The 16,309-nt window shown below is 42.3% G+C and overlaps 1 protein-coding gene across 1 annotated transcript in view; it reads left to right on the top strand.

Annotated features, from left to right (window-relative positions):
• The window catches only part of LOC140239754 (uncharacterized), a 32,406-nt gene extending 16,529 nt beyond the window's left edge, over window positions 1–15,877 (top strand). The window contains exons 11-22 of the mRNA XM_072319574.1: window positions 369–437; window positions 1,084–1,149; window positions 1,955–2,056; window positions 2,688–2,732; window positions 3,702–3,905; window positions 4,906–5,922; window positions 7,414–7,598; window positions 8,190–8,289; window positions 8,865–9,060; window positions 9,503–11,555; window positions 12,452–12,692; window positions 13,369–15,877. Coding sequence (XP_072175675.1) covers window positions 369–437; window positions 1,084–1,149; window positions 1,955–2,056; window positions 2,688–2,732; window positions 3,702–3,905; window positions 4,906–5,922; window positions 7,414–7,598; window positions 8,190–8,289; window positions 8,865–9,060; window positions 9,503–11,555; window positions 12,452–12,692; window positions 13,369–13,511 — 4,421 coding nt within the window. The 3' untranslated portion in view covers window positions 13,512–15,877. The remainder of the gene's footprint in view (window positions 1–368; window positions 438–1,083; window positions 1,150–1,954; window positions 2,057–2,687; window positions 2,733–3,701; window positions 3,906–4,905; window positions 5,923–7,413; window positions 7,599–8,189; window positions 8,290–8,864; window positions 9,061–9,502; window positions 11,556–12,451; window positions 12,693–13,368) is intronic.
• Window positions 15,878–16,309: the final 432 nt, after the last annotated feature.

The raw sequence follows: 16,309 nt of genomic DNA, 5'->3' as shown, positions 1-16,309 counted from the left end.
TAAAAATTATAATCAGTATAATTGATGATTAATATTGTTAAATATATTATATGTTAACAATAGTTATGATAAAAATGTTTCTGTACTAAACTGTCTACAGTTACAGTTTATGGAGAAAAATACTGATATCTCGTTATATTATAGGATTTATTGCAAACATGTTATATGGTAGGATGTTTTATGATACAACTGACCTACACATCTGCATCAAATGTGGTATCTTGAACATTTTTAAATCACTGCTCCCAAAGGTAAACAGTACCTTTAACCCAGAGCAAGGAAGTATTTTTAGAATTGTTTGTTTCCTGCACTACTTTTCTAAATGACATCAGTGGTTAAATTTTGGTCTCCATTTGATGCCGTTTCAGGCAAGACAGCCACACCTACAGCATCTACAGCTCCACAGGCCCCTCCCCAACAACCAAAAGCAAGACCAGGTTAGTCGACCTCTAAACTTAGGACCTTAGGAGTTTACAAGTAGAGATAGAACAGTGAATAATATTATTATTATTATTATTATTATTATTATTATTATTATTATTATTATTATTATTATTATTATTATTATTATTATTATTGTTATTATTATTATTATTATTATTATTATTATTATTATCATTATTATTATTATTATTATTATTGGTATATCATCATGAACAAAACAGTCATTGAATCATCAATTTTCTCTCACAAGTGTCTGCTAAACACTAAACACCACTAACGACTGCAACTAACAGCTTTGGTGTTAGTCCAATGATTGGTTTGTATGTGTGTGCATTTCTGCTGGTAGATGTTCTATGTCTATACATTGTTTCATGCTGATGATAAAGTTTGTTACCACAGTAGAAGCAGGAGAGGCATTTTCCCCTTGCCATGACTTGATGGAAGATTAATCTGTTATAATGATCTATTGCCCAATCTTACATCAAGTTCAGATGACATACCGAGTTGTACAGCATCCAATCTTGAGATATTGTAATGGAAACCCCAAACTTCATATTAAGTATGTTGGACTAAGTATAGTTCTGCTTATCTGAAGGATGTCGGTGGTTAGATTTTGATCTTCATTTTATGCCGTTTCAGGCAAGACGGCCACACCTACAGCATCTACAGCTCCACAGACCCCTCAGCAGCCAAGAGCAAGACCAGGTTAGTTGATCTCTGAACTTGGGCCTCAGGAGTGTACAAGTAAAAATAGAACAATGATTATTATCGTTATTGTTGTTTTGTATTATTATTTTTATTATTATTATTATTATTGTTATTATTATTATTATTATTATTATTATTATTATTATTATTATTATTATTATAATTATTTTTTTAATTATTATTATTATTATTATATCATTATCATCATTATTATTGTAGTTATCATCAACATAAAGAATTGCATGATCTAGTTAGTGTGACTTTACAGCATACAGGATAGTTTCAGACATCATAGACTCTCTCAAAGCGATATGAAAAGTGAGGAACAAGTAGTGCAGATGCCTTGTGTCAAAGTTCGAGATTACAGTATATCTAGTTTGCTCAGCTCACATATGCTGTGCTGGACAGATTCTTATGATGCTTTAAAAAAAGAAAAAAAAGAATCATAAGTGATTGCAAAGTGACCACAGGCATTGAAGTGTGCCGATATCCTGTGGTGAATAGCATTGTGGGATTAAAACGACTTTTTGCATACTATTCACACAGATTGCTCAAGTCAAATTATTGCAGTTTTTGAGAAAGAAAGAAAGAGAGAAGGAAAAGCAGGTGGTGCAGATCTTGATAATTAAAAAAATGTTTTGTGTCTACACACATATTTTCTATATACATGTAATATATTTTGCAATGTGATGCGAAATTCCAGTTTCAAAAAGCATTTATTCAGAAATGTGTGACAGGGAATTTTACGGGACTGTTGTGGAGAAAAAAAAAATCATAACATGTTTCACCCATCTTGGCACAGGTCATGTGATCATACCGGTGGTGGAGCGCATCTCCATGGACGAGAGACTGGAGGTTGCCAAGAACCTGGAGAAGTTGAGAGCCATTGCAGCCAAGGAACCCTGTGAGTAGCAACAGCTAAGGGATCCTCTACACAAATCAGATCAAATGCAATCAAACCTATCTATAGGAGCCACCCAAGGGAAGTGAAAAGAGTGGCCTTTATAAACAGACTGCCAGTATAGAAGGGTTCTGTGATGCTTAATGTGTATCTCATACCAATGTTACATGCATTGGACAATGATTGATCGTGTTATTACACACTGGCATGCACACAGCAAGCCATGTTATTACACACTAGTGTGCATATGGTGGTGTTGATCAATGAACTGTTCTCCATGCATGACTGGCATTGCTGTGAAGCCCCCCAAAAATGTGCTAAATTCTGGCTGGGCTGCAGTTCATACGATTGAAAATCTGCTTTGGGATACAAAATTGGTGGCTGCTGACTCTGTTTGTTTGTGAGGATCTGACATGAAGCATTGTTTCACAATCATTTATGTACTCTTCTTCACGCACAATTTTGACGAAATGATGCTGTAAATCACCATTTTCTAGGACCAAGGACTGTAGCAGCATTGTAGGAATGTACACCTCCCCCTAGCAGTACTTCGATTAGTGTTCTTTGGGTCCTAAGTTTTCTATTTTTCAAGTTTTTATGAACGCTTACCCCAAATTCTTGCTTCTGTCCACAGTATTTGCACACACTGAAATTGGTCATCTGAAGGATCCCACCAAATGTAAGTATTGGCAACATGGTGTGATGATTCTTGAAGACTAGGTATATACCTAGATCTGGGATTTGTTTGTTTTTTGTACAGATATTATTAGCATATCATGAAATTGGCAGTCTCTGAATTTCACTAGGTATATCCCATATCGTAAAAAGATACATTGTACATTAGAACTGATTATATTTATTGACTCTGAGCAAATTAGAAAATAAGGTATCAAATTGTACCGATTTGAATCACACAGATCTGTCATAAATATAGCAATTGTGAATTTCTTTGTTAATTCTGCTGGAATGAAAACTACAAATGAAGAATATATAACGAAACAAGGCCTCAAATGGAAATACAGTTTTTAGTCTACCATACAAAGCACTCATAGTGAATGATAAAGATGTGATTGAATTGGGTATGAGATTCATTGACCCGTATGTTAGGCTTTTATTCCACGAAAAACATCCATAGACTTTAGGAAGCCATTAGCAGGGCATGTAATTGCGAGAGAAATATCGTTAAGTTTGATCATGTCATATGTATACTTAACATCATATGAGTAGAGATGAAGCACGTCTTCAAATATAAATCCCACTACAGCACATCAGAACATTTTGTGTTTGTATATGCTAGTTACTCAGGTATAATGAGACACACGTCTACACTCTGACTGGCTGGTGGCAAGCGTCTTTATTCTCGATCCAATGGTTTCGGTCAGTTTCTGACCATCTTGATTTGTTACAATGTATGTTTATATACAAACAATCGAGATGAGAATGAGAGGCAAAAGGTTACAAGTGATGGGATTATGTTTACATCATACACTGTAGGTCGTAAAATATGTCTGGGTGGCTGACCAGATGACTTCAGGCTGTTGAACGTGAGAAGGGGTGATCTCGAGAAGACATTACATAATACAATATACACTTAGTCATGTTCACAGACACAATAGTCCACACATTTTGGCTGTCATTCTCTCCACAGTCATCGCTCCCAAGGAGCTGATCGTCGACCTCGACCACAACAAGTTCAAGTGCGACGTGGAGGGCTGCACCAAGTCCTTCCGCAAGGCCAGCCTGCTGGAGTCCCACAAGAAGTACTACCACACCGACACCCTCCCTTCCCCAGCAACACCTCTAGACAAGGAGAAGGCTGCCTCCAGCAGGCAGCGCAAGCGGAACTATTCCGGTGAGTGCGCTGCAGTGGAATGTCCACGCTACAGCTACTTTCGCAATGACAGCAACACATGATTGCTTACTAAAGCATTGAAGGGCTTACTTTAATGGCAGTGCAAAATTGATTCAATATTCAGAACTGAAAAGAAAAAAATCATATTTCCTCAATCAATAACAAGGGTTCCCATATTATAAAGCATGTTCCATTCCTTGTAATGGCAGAAATTGCAGTAGAGAGTGTCAGGTGCTAGGCAACAACCAATCCACTTTGAGCAGATGGAATTGATGCTTTGGTAATTGTTGCAACTGGCCAAACTTGATATGGGTGCAGATAAGCCATGTCAGTTAATTGATCTACAGAAAGAGAGCGTCCTTTTGCTTCTCAACCGATGATGGCATTCACGGCTTTGCCTATCTGTGTACTCCAAGGCTGTTGTCAGACATTTTAGTATTGTTTAATGCAAGATGGACTTAGGCCCCAACTCATAAAAGTATTGCTAGAAAAAGGGGACACACTGGTCACTTCTTGGAAGAGAACTTGCAAATATTGTATAAGCTGTTATTTTTGTGACGGTTGAATTTTTGTGAATTTTGCGAACCACTGTAGAACTGTGAATTTAACAAGATGTGAAAATATTGCCATTCGATTAGGTAACAGCGCATGTACAGTAAGCCTTGGTGTCTATGCGCAAGAAAAAACATCTCGCGGAAATGTCTTGGACCTCCCCAATCGTAAAAATATCTGTATGCGAAAATAATAGCTTATACAGTATCGGCTTAAGTTGAGCTTGATAAACCCATAGATGATGATGTAATTGTAGTCACAAGGGCATTGCACATGTTCTGTGTTTGGATTATGTGCACCTACATTGTAGCATTGTTTCTGTTAAAGGGGCAAATATGACATCATATCACATCATCAACATCCGTAGGACTTCTTGTATTTCAACTGCAACTTCTGCCATCAATATACATGTAGTAATTGTCATATTTGTCTTCTGTTCTTGTTTCAGCCACCATGGCGACATCCGCCAAAGTTCGTCGTGATTCTGGGAACTCCAGTTCACCTGCCACCTCTCCTTCGGCTTCCTCGCCCCCTGCCAAGCTTTCCACAAAACGTTCCTCCGCTCCCAGCACGCTCGCCTCCCCCACGCCTGTCCCCGCCAAGAAGCCCGATCCCATGAAGGCTCCCCGCTCCCCTCCACCGGTCATGAAATCGCCAAAGTCGCCTCCTGCTGCCCCCAAAACCGCCAAGACTCAGCCGGTGAGCACCCCGCCACCAACCAAAGAGGCGAAATCTCCCAAGGACGTGAAGTCTCCCAAAGACACCAAGCCTCCAAAGGAAGGGAAATCCCCTAAGGAGGGGAAATCCCCCAAGGATGGGAAATCCCCCAAAGAGGCAAAGGTCTTGAAAGACACGGACAGTAAGGAGGTGAAAGTGAAGGAGGCAAAAGCTTCACCCTCTGTGAAGGCAGAGTCAAAGGACAAGGAGGATGAGGGGGGCAAGGGCGAAATTCGTCCCCCCACGGTGACCAAAGTCAAACTGGAAAGCAAGAGCGAGAAAGCACATTCTGCGGACGAGAAGAAGACCTCCAGCGGTGGCGATGCCAGCTCGAAAGCAGACAGCGCACACAGGCCCTCTGTGCCCAGCCACTCCCCCGCAGAGTCCAAGAAGTCTGACACTGCTGCCCCGTCCAGCAAGAGCGAGTCCAAAGCGAATGCAGCGGGTGCCGCGCTGACCCCCTCCACGATCGGTTCCCGAGAGGAGAGCTCGTCGAAGACGGAGAGGGTCGTGAAACGAGAGGGCTCCTCCAAGGGGGAAAAACTGAAGCACAGAAAGCACAAGGACAAACACAAGAAGCACAAGGACAAGAAGAAGAAGAAAAAGAAGAAGAAGGAGAAGGAGAAGAAAAAGAAGAAGAAGAAGCGTCAGAAGGAGGGAAAGTTGAGGATGACCGGAAGTCACGAGAAGTACGGCAAAATCAATGACTACATCGTGCCGAAAAAGAAGAAGGAGTTCAAATTTGAAAGTAAGTGGCTCAAGTGTAGTTGTTTTCATCAAATAATACTAACCATCTCAGGAATCAAAAGAGATCTATTTAGAGCTATTGAGTTGTTTGTATAAGGAACTTATTACTTCCTGCATCTTCACTTCATATTACTTTAGCACCAAGTAGACAGAAAAGTAGAGAGGACTTGAAAATGGAATGAATCCTGAGGGATTTTAAAGAGAAGATCAAGTTCATTATTATCTCTCAGTTGTGGTAGCAACTGCTTGATTCTTGTTACTTTTATGAAAACGTTTTCTGTGATTGCTTTTACCAGTATCATGTTATGCATAATATATCTTCCTTGCGCAACCATAGATCAGTGTTAGCAGGGCGTCATCGATGCTACAAAGTCATCCTGTAGACATTAACCCTATTCTAACTGGGAGGGGGGGGGGGGTCAAATTGACCCCCTTCCCTCGACGTTTCGCGCCACGATTCCGCAACGCGCAAAGATTTTGCCGCGTCGTTTCATGACTTTTTTCATTGAAGTCTCCCGCATATTTTGAGACCAAATTTGCGACGTCCGGGTACACCGTTCTGAAGTTATGCAATGTTTTGCATATGCATGTCAACCCGAAAACGGCTCAAATTCATGATTTCGTGTGCAAATCCAATGCAAACTGTGTTTTTTAATTTAATTGATATAAATTAGATTATTTCAACTTTTAACCATTGAAATAATTCAATTCTAATGTAGATAAGCTTGAAAAAGTGCCTCCAACATATTTTGGCAAAAAAACAATAGAAAACAAAAGATCGAAAAAACAATGAAATACATAAGAAATTAACAAAATAATAAAAAACAAAAGAAAATGATTTTGATTGCGCAATTTTTTTTACAAGAAAATTGTTTGACGTGTTTTGAGGAACTCTGACACAAAAATTTAATAATCCTTTAGTCTTTTTGATGGAGTTATAGGTGAAAATATGATTTCATGCGTTAATTTGCTTAATTAATTTATTTAAAAATATGAAATCAACATTTTTCTATTGTATGACCATGTAATCTTGTAGTTGACATCCAGCTCTATGTTCAGGCAAAGTTTTGTGGCGATCGCGCGATCGGCGGCCGAGATCTGAAGGGGGGGTCAAATTGACCCCCCCCCCCCAGTAAAAACTTGGTCTCGAATAGCCCAGTTAGAATAGGGTTAAATTGGTTCTCTATGATATTGACACAGAAGATTAATGTATGTAGTCTTTGTGTGGGAAAGTCAGTCCCGTTGATTATCAGAACAGTAATAAAATTAAAAGAGATGAAAGTAATTTTGTGAAAAGTAAAGCTCAGCCCAACACAAGAAGGCTGCCATTTGGTACTGGACTAGAATGTATGCATCTTCACCCAGAATCGTGAAAGTGAATCAGTTGATTTTCTGCCACTGTCCTGAGCAAGTTAGTGAAAAGTGATGTTGAGTGGTTGCTTGAAACTCCACAATGATTGATGAGCCAATTTTCCTCTTTCTTTAACCGTAGTGCCTGTGCCGGTCTCAGAGTACAAGTCTGAGAGTTTTGGCCGCCACCCTGCACCCATCCTCAAGTCCCAGCTCCTGAGGAGTGTGGATCGCCCCGATGGTGGCTCCGAGAGGGGGGCAGGAGGGGATGGGGAGACGGTGCGCTGCATCTGTTACCGGAAGACGGAAGAGGGATTCATGATACAGGTATAAGAAAGAGAGGGTAGTCAAGCTTTTCTCACTTTGTCATTTTTTGTTTTGTCTTAGCATCAATCTTTCCTCTCTCTGGCTCTTTTACCAACACAGGAAGATTGAAGATAGATTCATGATACAGATAAATGGAAGAACCTTAGGTTGTATTCTGTTTTGTTTTGTTTTTCTCAGAGATGCTAACTGTAGTCTTTTTTTTCAGTATTTTTTGTACTGTTTTGCCCTCAAATACTGCAAGTTTCATGGAAAACATGTTTGTTTACTACACATGTCTATTGCAGGAAAAGATAAAAAACATTGTGTTAAGAAGGAAATGAAAAAGAAACCTTTTCAGCCATCAGAATACTGCCATGGTGTTTACAGGATTGGCACCCCTGCTCTCTCTCTCTCTCAGTCATTGGCAAAATCCTAATCTCGCATTTCGAGGAGCTCTTTCGGTCTCGCTTCATACTTCTTCACACCCTGCTTCTCTATGTGGGGGTGTGTTCAACCACTGGTTGTTGTCATCTTCTCACAGATTTTAATGTATGACTTTGTGTGTGTTTCTTTTTATGATTGTTGATTTTTTGTCTTTCTTTTTGTGAACAGTGTGAGAAGTGCCTGTGCTGGCAACATAGCAGCTGTGTTGGTCTGACCAAGTCCACCATCCCTGACCAGTATGTCTGTGTCCTCTGCTGCAACCCAAGAGGTAAAACAACATGACCTTTTCTCTTTCTCTGTCATAAATACTTTCACTTTTCTGTCATAATGAAAGAGCACTTGACTTCCCTCTTTCGGAATGCAGGTGTAATGATAAAAGTTGAGGGATTGTGCACTTTTCATAAAACATGAAATTTTGCGGAATTTTCTTTATGTTTTCTTAATATCGTTTTCCTGTCTTGATGTCACAGACTGTTGTAGTCTTCTCATCCAGAGATGGTGGCCCTGAAACTTCAAAAATTTCATAACTTTTGACTGGATTGTCTGATTTTCCTCAAACTTTAGTGATGTGTTCTACTGATATTGCTGCATTCACTCAGTCCACATGTATATATTTGGGTTTCATTACATTTTGATGAACAACTGTCGTAAATGCAACCGATAAGCTGGAAGGATGTGTGTTTGATGGAGGGGAATCCATGTGCCACAAATCATATGTGAGCTTGGCTCCCTCAACCCCCCTCCCCTCCCCACACACACAACTCATGCCCCTCCCCCCTTCCGATTCTCCACCTATCCACACACACACCTTCTCATGGCCCCTTGTTTGACACTCTCACACAGACCAGCGTGTGCGAGCCAAGTACCGCTACAGCCAGAAGTGGATAGACAACGGCGGCCTGGCAGGCTTCACCGCCGCCCCCAAGGAGCACTGCAAGGAGGCGGCCCACAACCTGGCCGCCACCAACCGCCTCATCGGCGAGATGCACGTCATCAACGAGGTCCTCCGGGGTCTTAGGGAGAAGCTGCACATTCTACAGTGAGTATCCTTTGCCACTTACTGTTTTTCATCTCATCACTGAGAAAGGTTTGGTAGTGTATTCCCCCCCCCCCCAAAAAAAAAAAGAGAAGACAAAAGCAGTGGAAACGATTTATGAGTTCTGTGGATAGGTTACTTTTGTGTCTTCTCTGTTGTTTGTGAATTGCTGAACTCTGTGAAATAGATGCCCTAGAAGATATGTGTTTGGTATGAAAGAAAATCAGGATGAGGCAGTGTGCATAAAGAATATTGTTTCTTTTGAAAAGATCCCTGTCAATTTATAAGAATTCAAGATGAGATATGTGGGTTTACCAGTAGTATACCAGATTTAACAAGATATAAGTAATTTTTATAAATTTCTCATTTATTACCTTCCCCTATCATATTATGTAACATTTGCTTAAATAGAAGATTAACTCTGTTCTTTTTGGACATCCTTCAGAACCCCAAATCATCCAGACCTTAGGCTGTGGGCCGAGTCCTGGGTCAAGCCAAAGGAGCCAGAGAAGCCAGAGAAACCAGAGGTAGCGGAGGAACTTAGCCTCGACTCCAGCCTGAGCACTACCTTGGAGTCCAGCATGCAGAGCTTCAAGGACTCCCTAAACCTGGAGGGCAATCTGGAGGGAAGTCTGGACCCGGAAGCTAGCCTCACTCCCATGGAGACGGAGCAGATTGCCCGCATCATGGCCATGAGTGGAGACCTGGAGATGGCTACCCTGGCCAACCTGGCTCTGCCATGCGACGTCGGTCTGGACTCCTCGGCAGCATCCTCGATGATAGACGGGAGCTTGATGAAGGAGGATCAGGAACTTGGTGCCATGGAAACGGGGGAGATGCTGGGCATGTCCGATGATGGCGTGCCACAGAGTGTGCCGCTGTATCCAGGAGCCATGGGCGGGGCCGTTGCAGACCAAGGCATCGTCGGCATGGACAACGTGGTGAAGAGCGATGGGATGAAGTTTGCCCCTCCTCCAGATGAAGAGGCCAAGCAGGTCATGATGAAAGACTCATCCAGTGCGATAGGAGACACGGATGACATTGCTCCACCCAGTGTAAAGTTTGTCTCCACTGCCGGGGAGGTCGTGTCCAGTGGAGAAAGCCCGGTGGTAGACATCAGTGACATTCCGTCCACGTCAGCCGGCCCCAGCCAGCAGCAGCTGGAGGCAGCTGGGATGATGCGGATTCAACCACTCACCCATGGTGGCAGGAGAGATAAGAAGCCAAGTGTCCCCATCGACGATTCAGAATCCGATGACGATGCAGATGAAGATATGGAGGTCGAGGAAAGGTATACTCCTAGCAGAAGTCCCACACCGAAAGATGCAGAGGAGGCTGAAACCCCTTCATGCAAGGACAGTGGTTCAAAACCCATCTTGCCCACCGATGCAGTTGCAAAAGATAAGACCTTACCTAGTCAACAAAATACCCCTACCACCGGAAGTAGTGATGTGAGCAAACAGTCAGGGGAGTTTTCAACTGCCACTGGAAGTGTGACATCAGACAGTACTAAAGAAACATCCCTTAACAGTGAGACCAGGGTCATTCTACCCTCATTTGACAAGTCTTTAGAACAAAGTACCACATCTCTCACAGCCCAATCTGAGTCTTCAACTGCACCCGTTTCGGAAAAAGATGCAAGGAAGGCAGAGGGCATGTTGGACACAGTGACGACAGCTGTTCTGGCAGGAGATTCAGAGAGTGTTGAACAGATGGACACTGATCCACCACCAAGTTCTGCAGCTGGAAAGGATGAATCTAGAACTGGTACGACTTCTGGATTATTAGGAAATGCATCGAAAAGTACATCACAAGCCACCACCAAGGAAACTGAAGAGCTTTCTGTCGAGCAAGCAGACCCACCTGTCACAGCAACCACTCCTGCAGAAGGTGGAAAGGAGAGTCCTGGTGCTAGCAAAGACACATCCCAAGTGTATGCCACGCCTGTAGGCTCAGGCAGCCTGATGAAGGATCCAAACTCTGCTGAGGACACAGGAAATCAGGTGGCAAGATCTTCAGAGGCATCTCATGATGACACTCCTCCAGCTTCCTCCGTAGAGACCGGGAAGGCATCCCTCCAGGATGCCAAAGGAAATGAGACTGCTTCAGCTTCAGCTGGTTCGCAAGGTGAACAATCCAGTGAAACCCCCTCTGTCGATCCAGAGCAAAGAGACTCGGTGCCAAGAGTTGCTCAGAGCTCGGCCTCCTCTGCAGATCTGTCCCAGGTTGTGGTCGACGAATCTGAAATGAGGACCAGCACCCCGCTGATAGATGCAGGCAAGTCGTCTTCGACCCAACTCGTGGCAGGAGGAGGAGGAGAGAAGGAGCAGCCTGAGGCACCTGCCAAAGATGTGCCCGGCCCGTCGGCCACGATTGGGCCTGGTGGAGATGCAGGGACTGTTGCAAGGGAGGACCAGCCATCAACATCTGGCTACTCCGGCCAGCCAGCATCGTCGGGTCTCGCGCCAAGTAGCAGCAACACGGTGGCAGCAGCAAAGGTATATCTAACAAGCTGACCCATAGACTTGTAAGAAATTCAATTTTGTGCTAGTGCTGAGGGGGGAGGGGGTGGGATGGAGGCATCATAATATTTGTGCCAAGTTTGAGAGTAGGAGTGGAGGGATAGCTGGACATGTCAAGAACAGAATACATACTTGTTCAGGCTGTTGGAGATTACTTCACAAATGTAGTACCACTGTAGCACAGTCCTTTTAACCTGGCATCTTCAGGTACACTAGTGCATCCATATGGTTGGAATATTATAACTTCGATGAAGCAACATGGTAACAAGATGCTTGTATGATGAAATGAATTAGTGAGATATACTTTAGTAGATGCTGCTTTGAAGTCATGAAAGGCAGGCATGAATTGACAAAGTATTTGCAGAAAGGTCAGCTGACATACTTGTATGCACTTCACAATAGATTTACACAGTAGCCCCCCAAATTATGCCCTTAAACTCTGACATACTCGTCACCCAGCCTGCTAGAGCTGTTATTCACCTACCTTACAGTTCACATCTAAAAATGATATCATTAGCTTTATGATATGCATGAGTTTACAGTATCTGCCGAATATTTCGAATTTTGCAAATTGGATGGTATTCTCAAATTCAAAATTATGCAAAAATATTAGCTCTGATCCCGACATGAATGTGATGTGCACACATACATTTCTCCATTCAGTAGTATACTCTACAATAGTGAATTCTTAACCACTCGCGAAATTGTCAAGAAGTCCCGATCCACAAAAACTTACACTCACTAAACATACAATGTATGGCACATACAGAATTGTATTTAAGTATTTAAATGCAGACCTCTTCCCACACATGAATGATGCTATTGTTGATATACAATGCATAATGCAATACCGGTTTTCATACATTATCCAGGTTGCATCCCACTCTCCGTCTGCCGGCGCTGGGCAATCCTCAAATCTGTCGAAGCAGAAGGAGCCGAAAGGAGGGTCAACGACAACATCCTCAACATCCCCGAGGAGTTCCTCAAGGAAGGGGGTGGCCAGGGTGGTGGAGGTCTCCCGCAGCCTGTGCGAGAAGAACCTGAAGGAGCACATCAGGTACCTGGAGGCCGAGCTGGAGAGGAGGATGGACAAGATTGAGGAGGAGACAAAAGGTGGGGAGATGAATCAGAAGGGGAGGGGGGCGTGGCATTGGAGGTTTGATTATCCTGTGGTGATGACATCGTTGTGTTGATAGAATGGGGGTAGCCGGGAGAGGAAAATGGGCATGAAAAAGGGGGAGGGGAGACAAATGGTCACAAGGAGATGCCATCAGAGGTCAGCATTACTTATTTCAGGCAAGCAGGCTTGTTGTTACACACTGCCTTGAGCATTAGAGGTGGGTTATAAAGCATTTTGTTGGCTCAAGTATCCTTTTATTCATTGGCAGTTATGTAATGCCTGAGGGGGGCAAGTTGGAGGGAACCTTGTTCTTCAAATGTGAAAGACAAACTACCAACGAACACTTAAATGATGAAATTGGTGTTACAAGGAAGCAAAAGTTCAAGTCCCCAAATTACTGTGTATATCTTTATGGTACCGTACTGTTCAGCTAGAATGAAATATTGATATAACAAAAGGAAACTGCTGGTCCTTAGAACTTTGTTAATGGGAGTCGCCTACAGTTGTATATGTTGTGTCAATTTCTGAGAAACTCATTCAGTCAAAAGAAAAATAATGTATGTGTATGATACAGTGTATGGGCTGTCCAAAACTCTAATCCTTGTGGGCAATTTGTATGGACTGAAACATGTCTGGTATTTATCAATGCCATCTCTTTTCCACACACAGCATTGGAGCAGCAGTTTGCTGAGCTGCCCGGCCTGAGTCCGGACATCCGCGGCCTGGCCACCATGAATGATGCATTCCTGAAGAGCAAGATGCAGAGCCTCCTCGGTGACTTGGAGCGAATCAGCAACATTGTCGCCATCTGAAGAGATGGGTTCACCACTCGAGACTGTCACCATTTCTTAGAGCTGCAATCTCCTTGGTGACTTGGGAGAGAATCAGCAACATTGTCACTATCTTAGCAAATGGGTTCACCACTCGAGACTGCCACCATTTCTTAGGACTGCAGTCTCCCAGAGGTCAATGCCGCTGGCCCTTTGATAGGAATCAGCAACCCCTGTGGGCTTGTGAGAAGATAGGTTCACCACTCGAGACGGCCACCATTTCTTAGGACTGCAGTCTCCCGGAGATCAATGGCACCGGCCCTTTGCTAGGACTTATAGAGGAATCAGCAAACCTTGTGTACTTGTGAGAAGATAGGGTCACCATTCGAGACTGCAGTCACTTCTTCATGCTCCACCCTCCTCCGATTTTCACTTGTACACTCTGCATTCCAGAATCAGAAGCATTGTTTCAATTCAAAAGAAAAATGGGTTCACCAGTCAAGACTGCAACCAAGTCTTGAAAATTTTCTGTCCCCAAGGAGGAGATACAAGCAATCCCTTCTTTCAGAAAATCAGCAACAATGTATTAAACTTCTGGAAAGATGTGTTCATCAGGCAAGACTGAAGTCGCATCTGTAAATGACTTCTTGCCAGACAGAATACTGTGAAAGTGGAAATTTTCACCTATTTCAACAGAAACCAGTGCAGAAATAAAAGCATGTGAATATATTTGCTTACCACGTATGTGTACCATGTATCCTATAATCTCTTGATTCTGCGGAATTAGAGACACGCAAAATTCATCTTACTCAGCCGAGCGTGAAAAACTACTTGCATGAAAATATTCACTTTTACAGTTAAGTGACTATTTGCAAAGATGGGATCACCAGTCACAAATAGAGTGTCTTGCTTTCATGGACATGTGTAGCTCTTTCTCTGATATCTGGAGTAGATGATGGATATATTGTCATCGGCAAAAATTGTATGCATGTTTTTTTGAAGGTTTCACTGTACAGACGCAGCAGCACTTGAATCATGCTACTCTGCATTTTTAGTCATATAAAATGACAGTTACCAGATATATTAAGCCCGCCGCACACTATTATATGACTCACGACCTTACGACTGACAGACTTTGGATCCGAAATAAATCACAGTATCCTCAGAGTAAACACCGCTTGTTTATTTCAGATTCAAAGTCTGTCAGTTGTAAGGTCGTGAGTCATATAGTGTGCGGCAGGCTTTAGATTCAGCTTTAGTATTATGGTCTTCTGCATGGTATTTCAGTGAGATGTTTGGTGTTTGAGAAAAAAAAAAATGGAATGATTTCTTTGGTAATTTTCTGGACCCCACTAACATTTGTTTGCATTGAGTATATGACTCACAGCACAGAGAAAGCATATTCTGTATGTGATTCTGTCATATTTGGTGGACTTATCGATGAACAAAAATTCTCTAGGCTGAGATATATTTTATATAGTGGTGATGCTGTTTTATTTCATAGACCTATCGCTAAGCAATCTTTCACTCCTGTGTAGCATGCAGATGGTCATCCGAGTTTGGTCATCTATATCATGTACAATGTGAGATGATGTTGTAAGACGACATTTTGCACTTGATGCCTTTTTGAAATAGCGTAAGGTTGATTCCAGCTCAGCATAATGAGTTTTCCTGTGTGTATTATAAAACTTCAGTCTGTGTGCTTGATGGTTATTTGAAAGTGTAAATATGTAAATTGTGAAGTTACTGTACATATGTCTGTAAATGTTTGAAAAAGAAAGCAACTGTTTATCTGCTCCTTGTGCCTTCCCAATCACCTGCTTTTCATCACGGTGAGCTTGTGAACGAGCCTGTCATTTGGTGTGGTGAGGACCAGGATATAGCGAACCTGCAAGATTGTGGGCCATTTGAGTGGTACTGTTGGAATCCACGTCCATCATGTTAACGCCGAGGCATCCATTCCAACCTTGAACTGTGGAGAAATTTTCAAAGTGTGATGTGCAAAGTTTACACAGACAGAGCCTTTCTCCATGATTTGCTACTCCTTGGCAGCCTGAACAGAGATTTTATGGTCCCCAGAAAAGATGATATTGTGTATTTTCTCAAAGAGTACCCGGAGATGGAGAAACTTCTGGCCAAGATCAAGATGTCATACTCTATTTGGAGTGGTGCTGCCGTTCATCCGCGTAATTGATTACAGAACAGTGCAAAGACATCATCCAGCTGCATGTATCCAAGTATCTATACTGTCGTACTGTGCTCTTGTCACATAGGTTGATTGCATACTCAACAGCACAAAGAAGCATGTTATCTGGCAGATGAGTTCCCCTTCCCCTTCACAAAACAACAACTACAAATAACAAACCAGCAACACACACACACCCCCACACCCACACACACACATACACACACACACACACACACACACACACACTCAATAAAACACACACAAAAAATGAAAGATACCTGTCATAAATCATTGAAAGCTTCAACATACAATCAACCTCACTTATTTTGAATCCCAAAATTCTTCGACTTACCAAATTTTGACTTTCTCAACAAAATTAACACATGCATACTGTCCATATCCATCTGGGGTAGACTTGATTCGTGTTAGGTCAACTTAGGCGAGGTTGGCTGATATTTTTTTTTTTTTTTTTGGTTTGGTTTGGAAATATTTTAATGTGAAACAAAATGTTTTGTTGTGGTATTTCATAAACTACTTGTAATGAATGCACTGAAATTGGCACATCGAAAAAATATTCAGAGTCTTGCTCCCTGCATTCCGTCGCTGTCATCACCATCACTTTGATACAGCTCATGCTCCCATTTACCGATGA

Source organism: Diadema setosum, chromosome 16, assembly GCF_964275005.1.
Source record: "Diadema setosum chromosome 16, eeDiaSeto1, whole genome shotgun sequence".
In the NCBI taxonomy this organism is placed as follows: Eukaryota; Metazoa; Echinodermata; class Echinoidea; order Diadematoida; family Diadematidae; genus Diadema; species Diadema setosum.
This window is presented reverse-complemented; position numbering and strand designations above follow the sequence as displayed.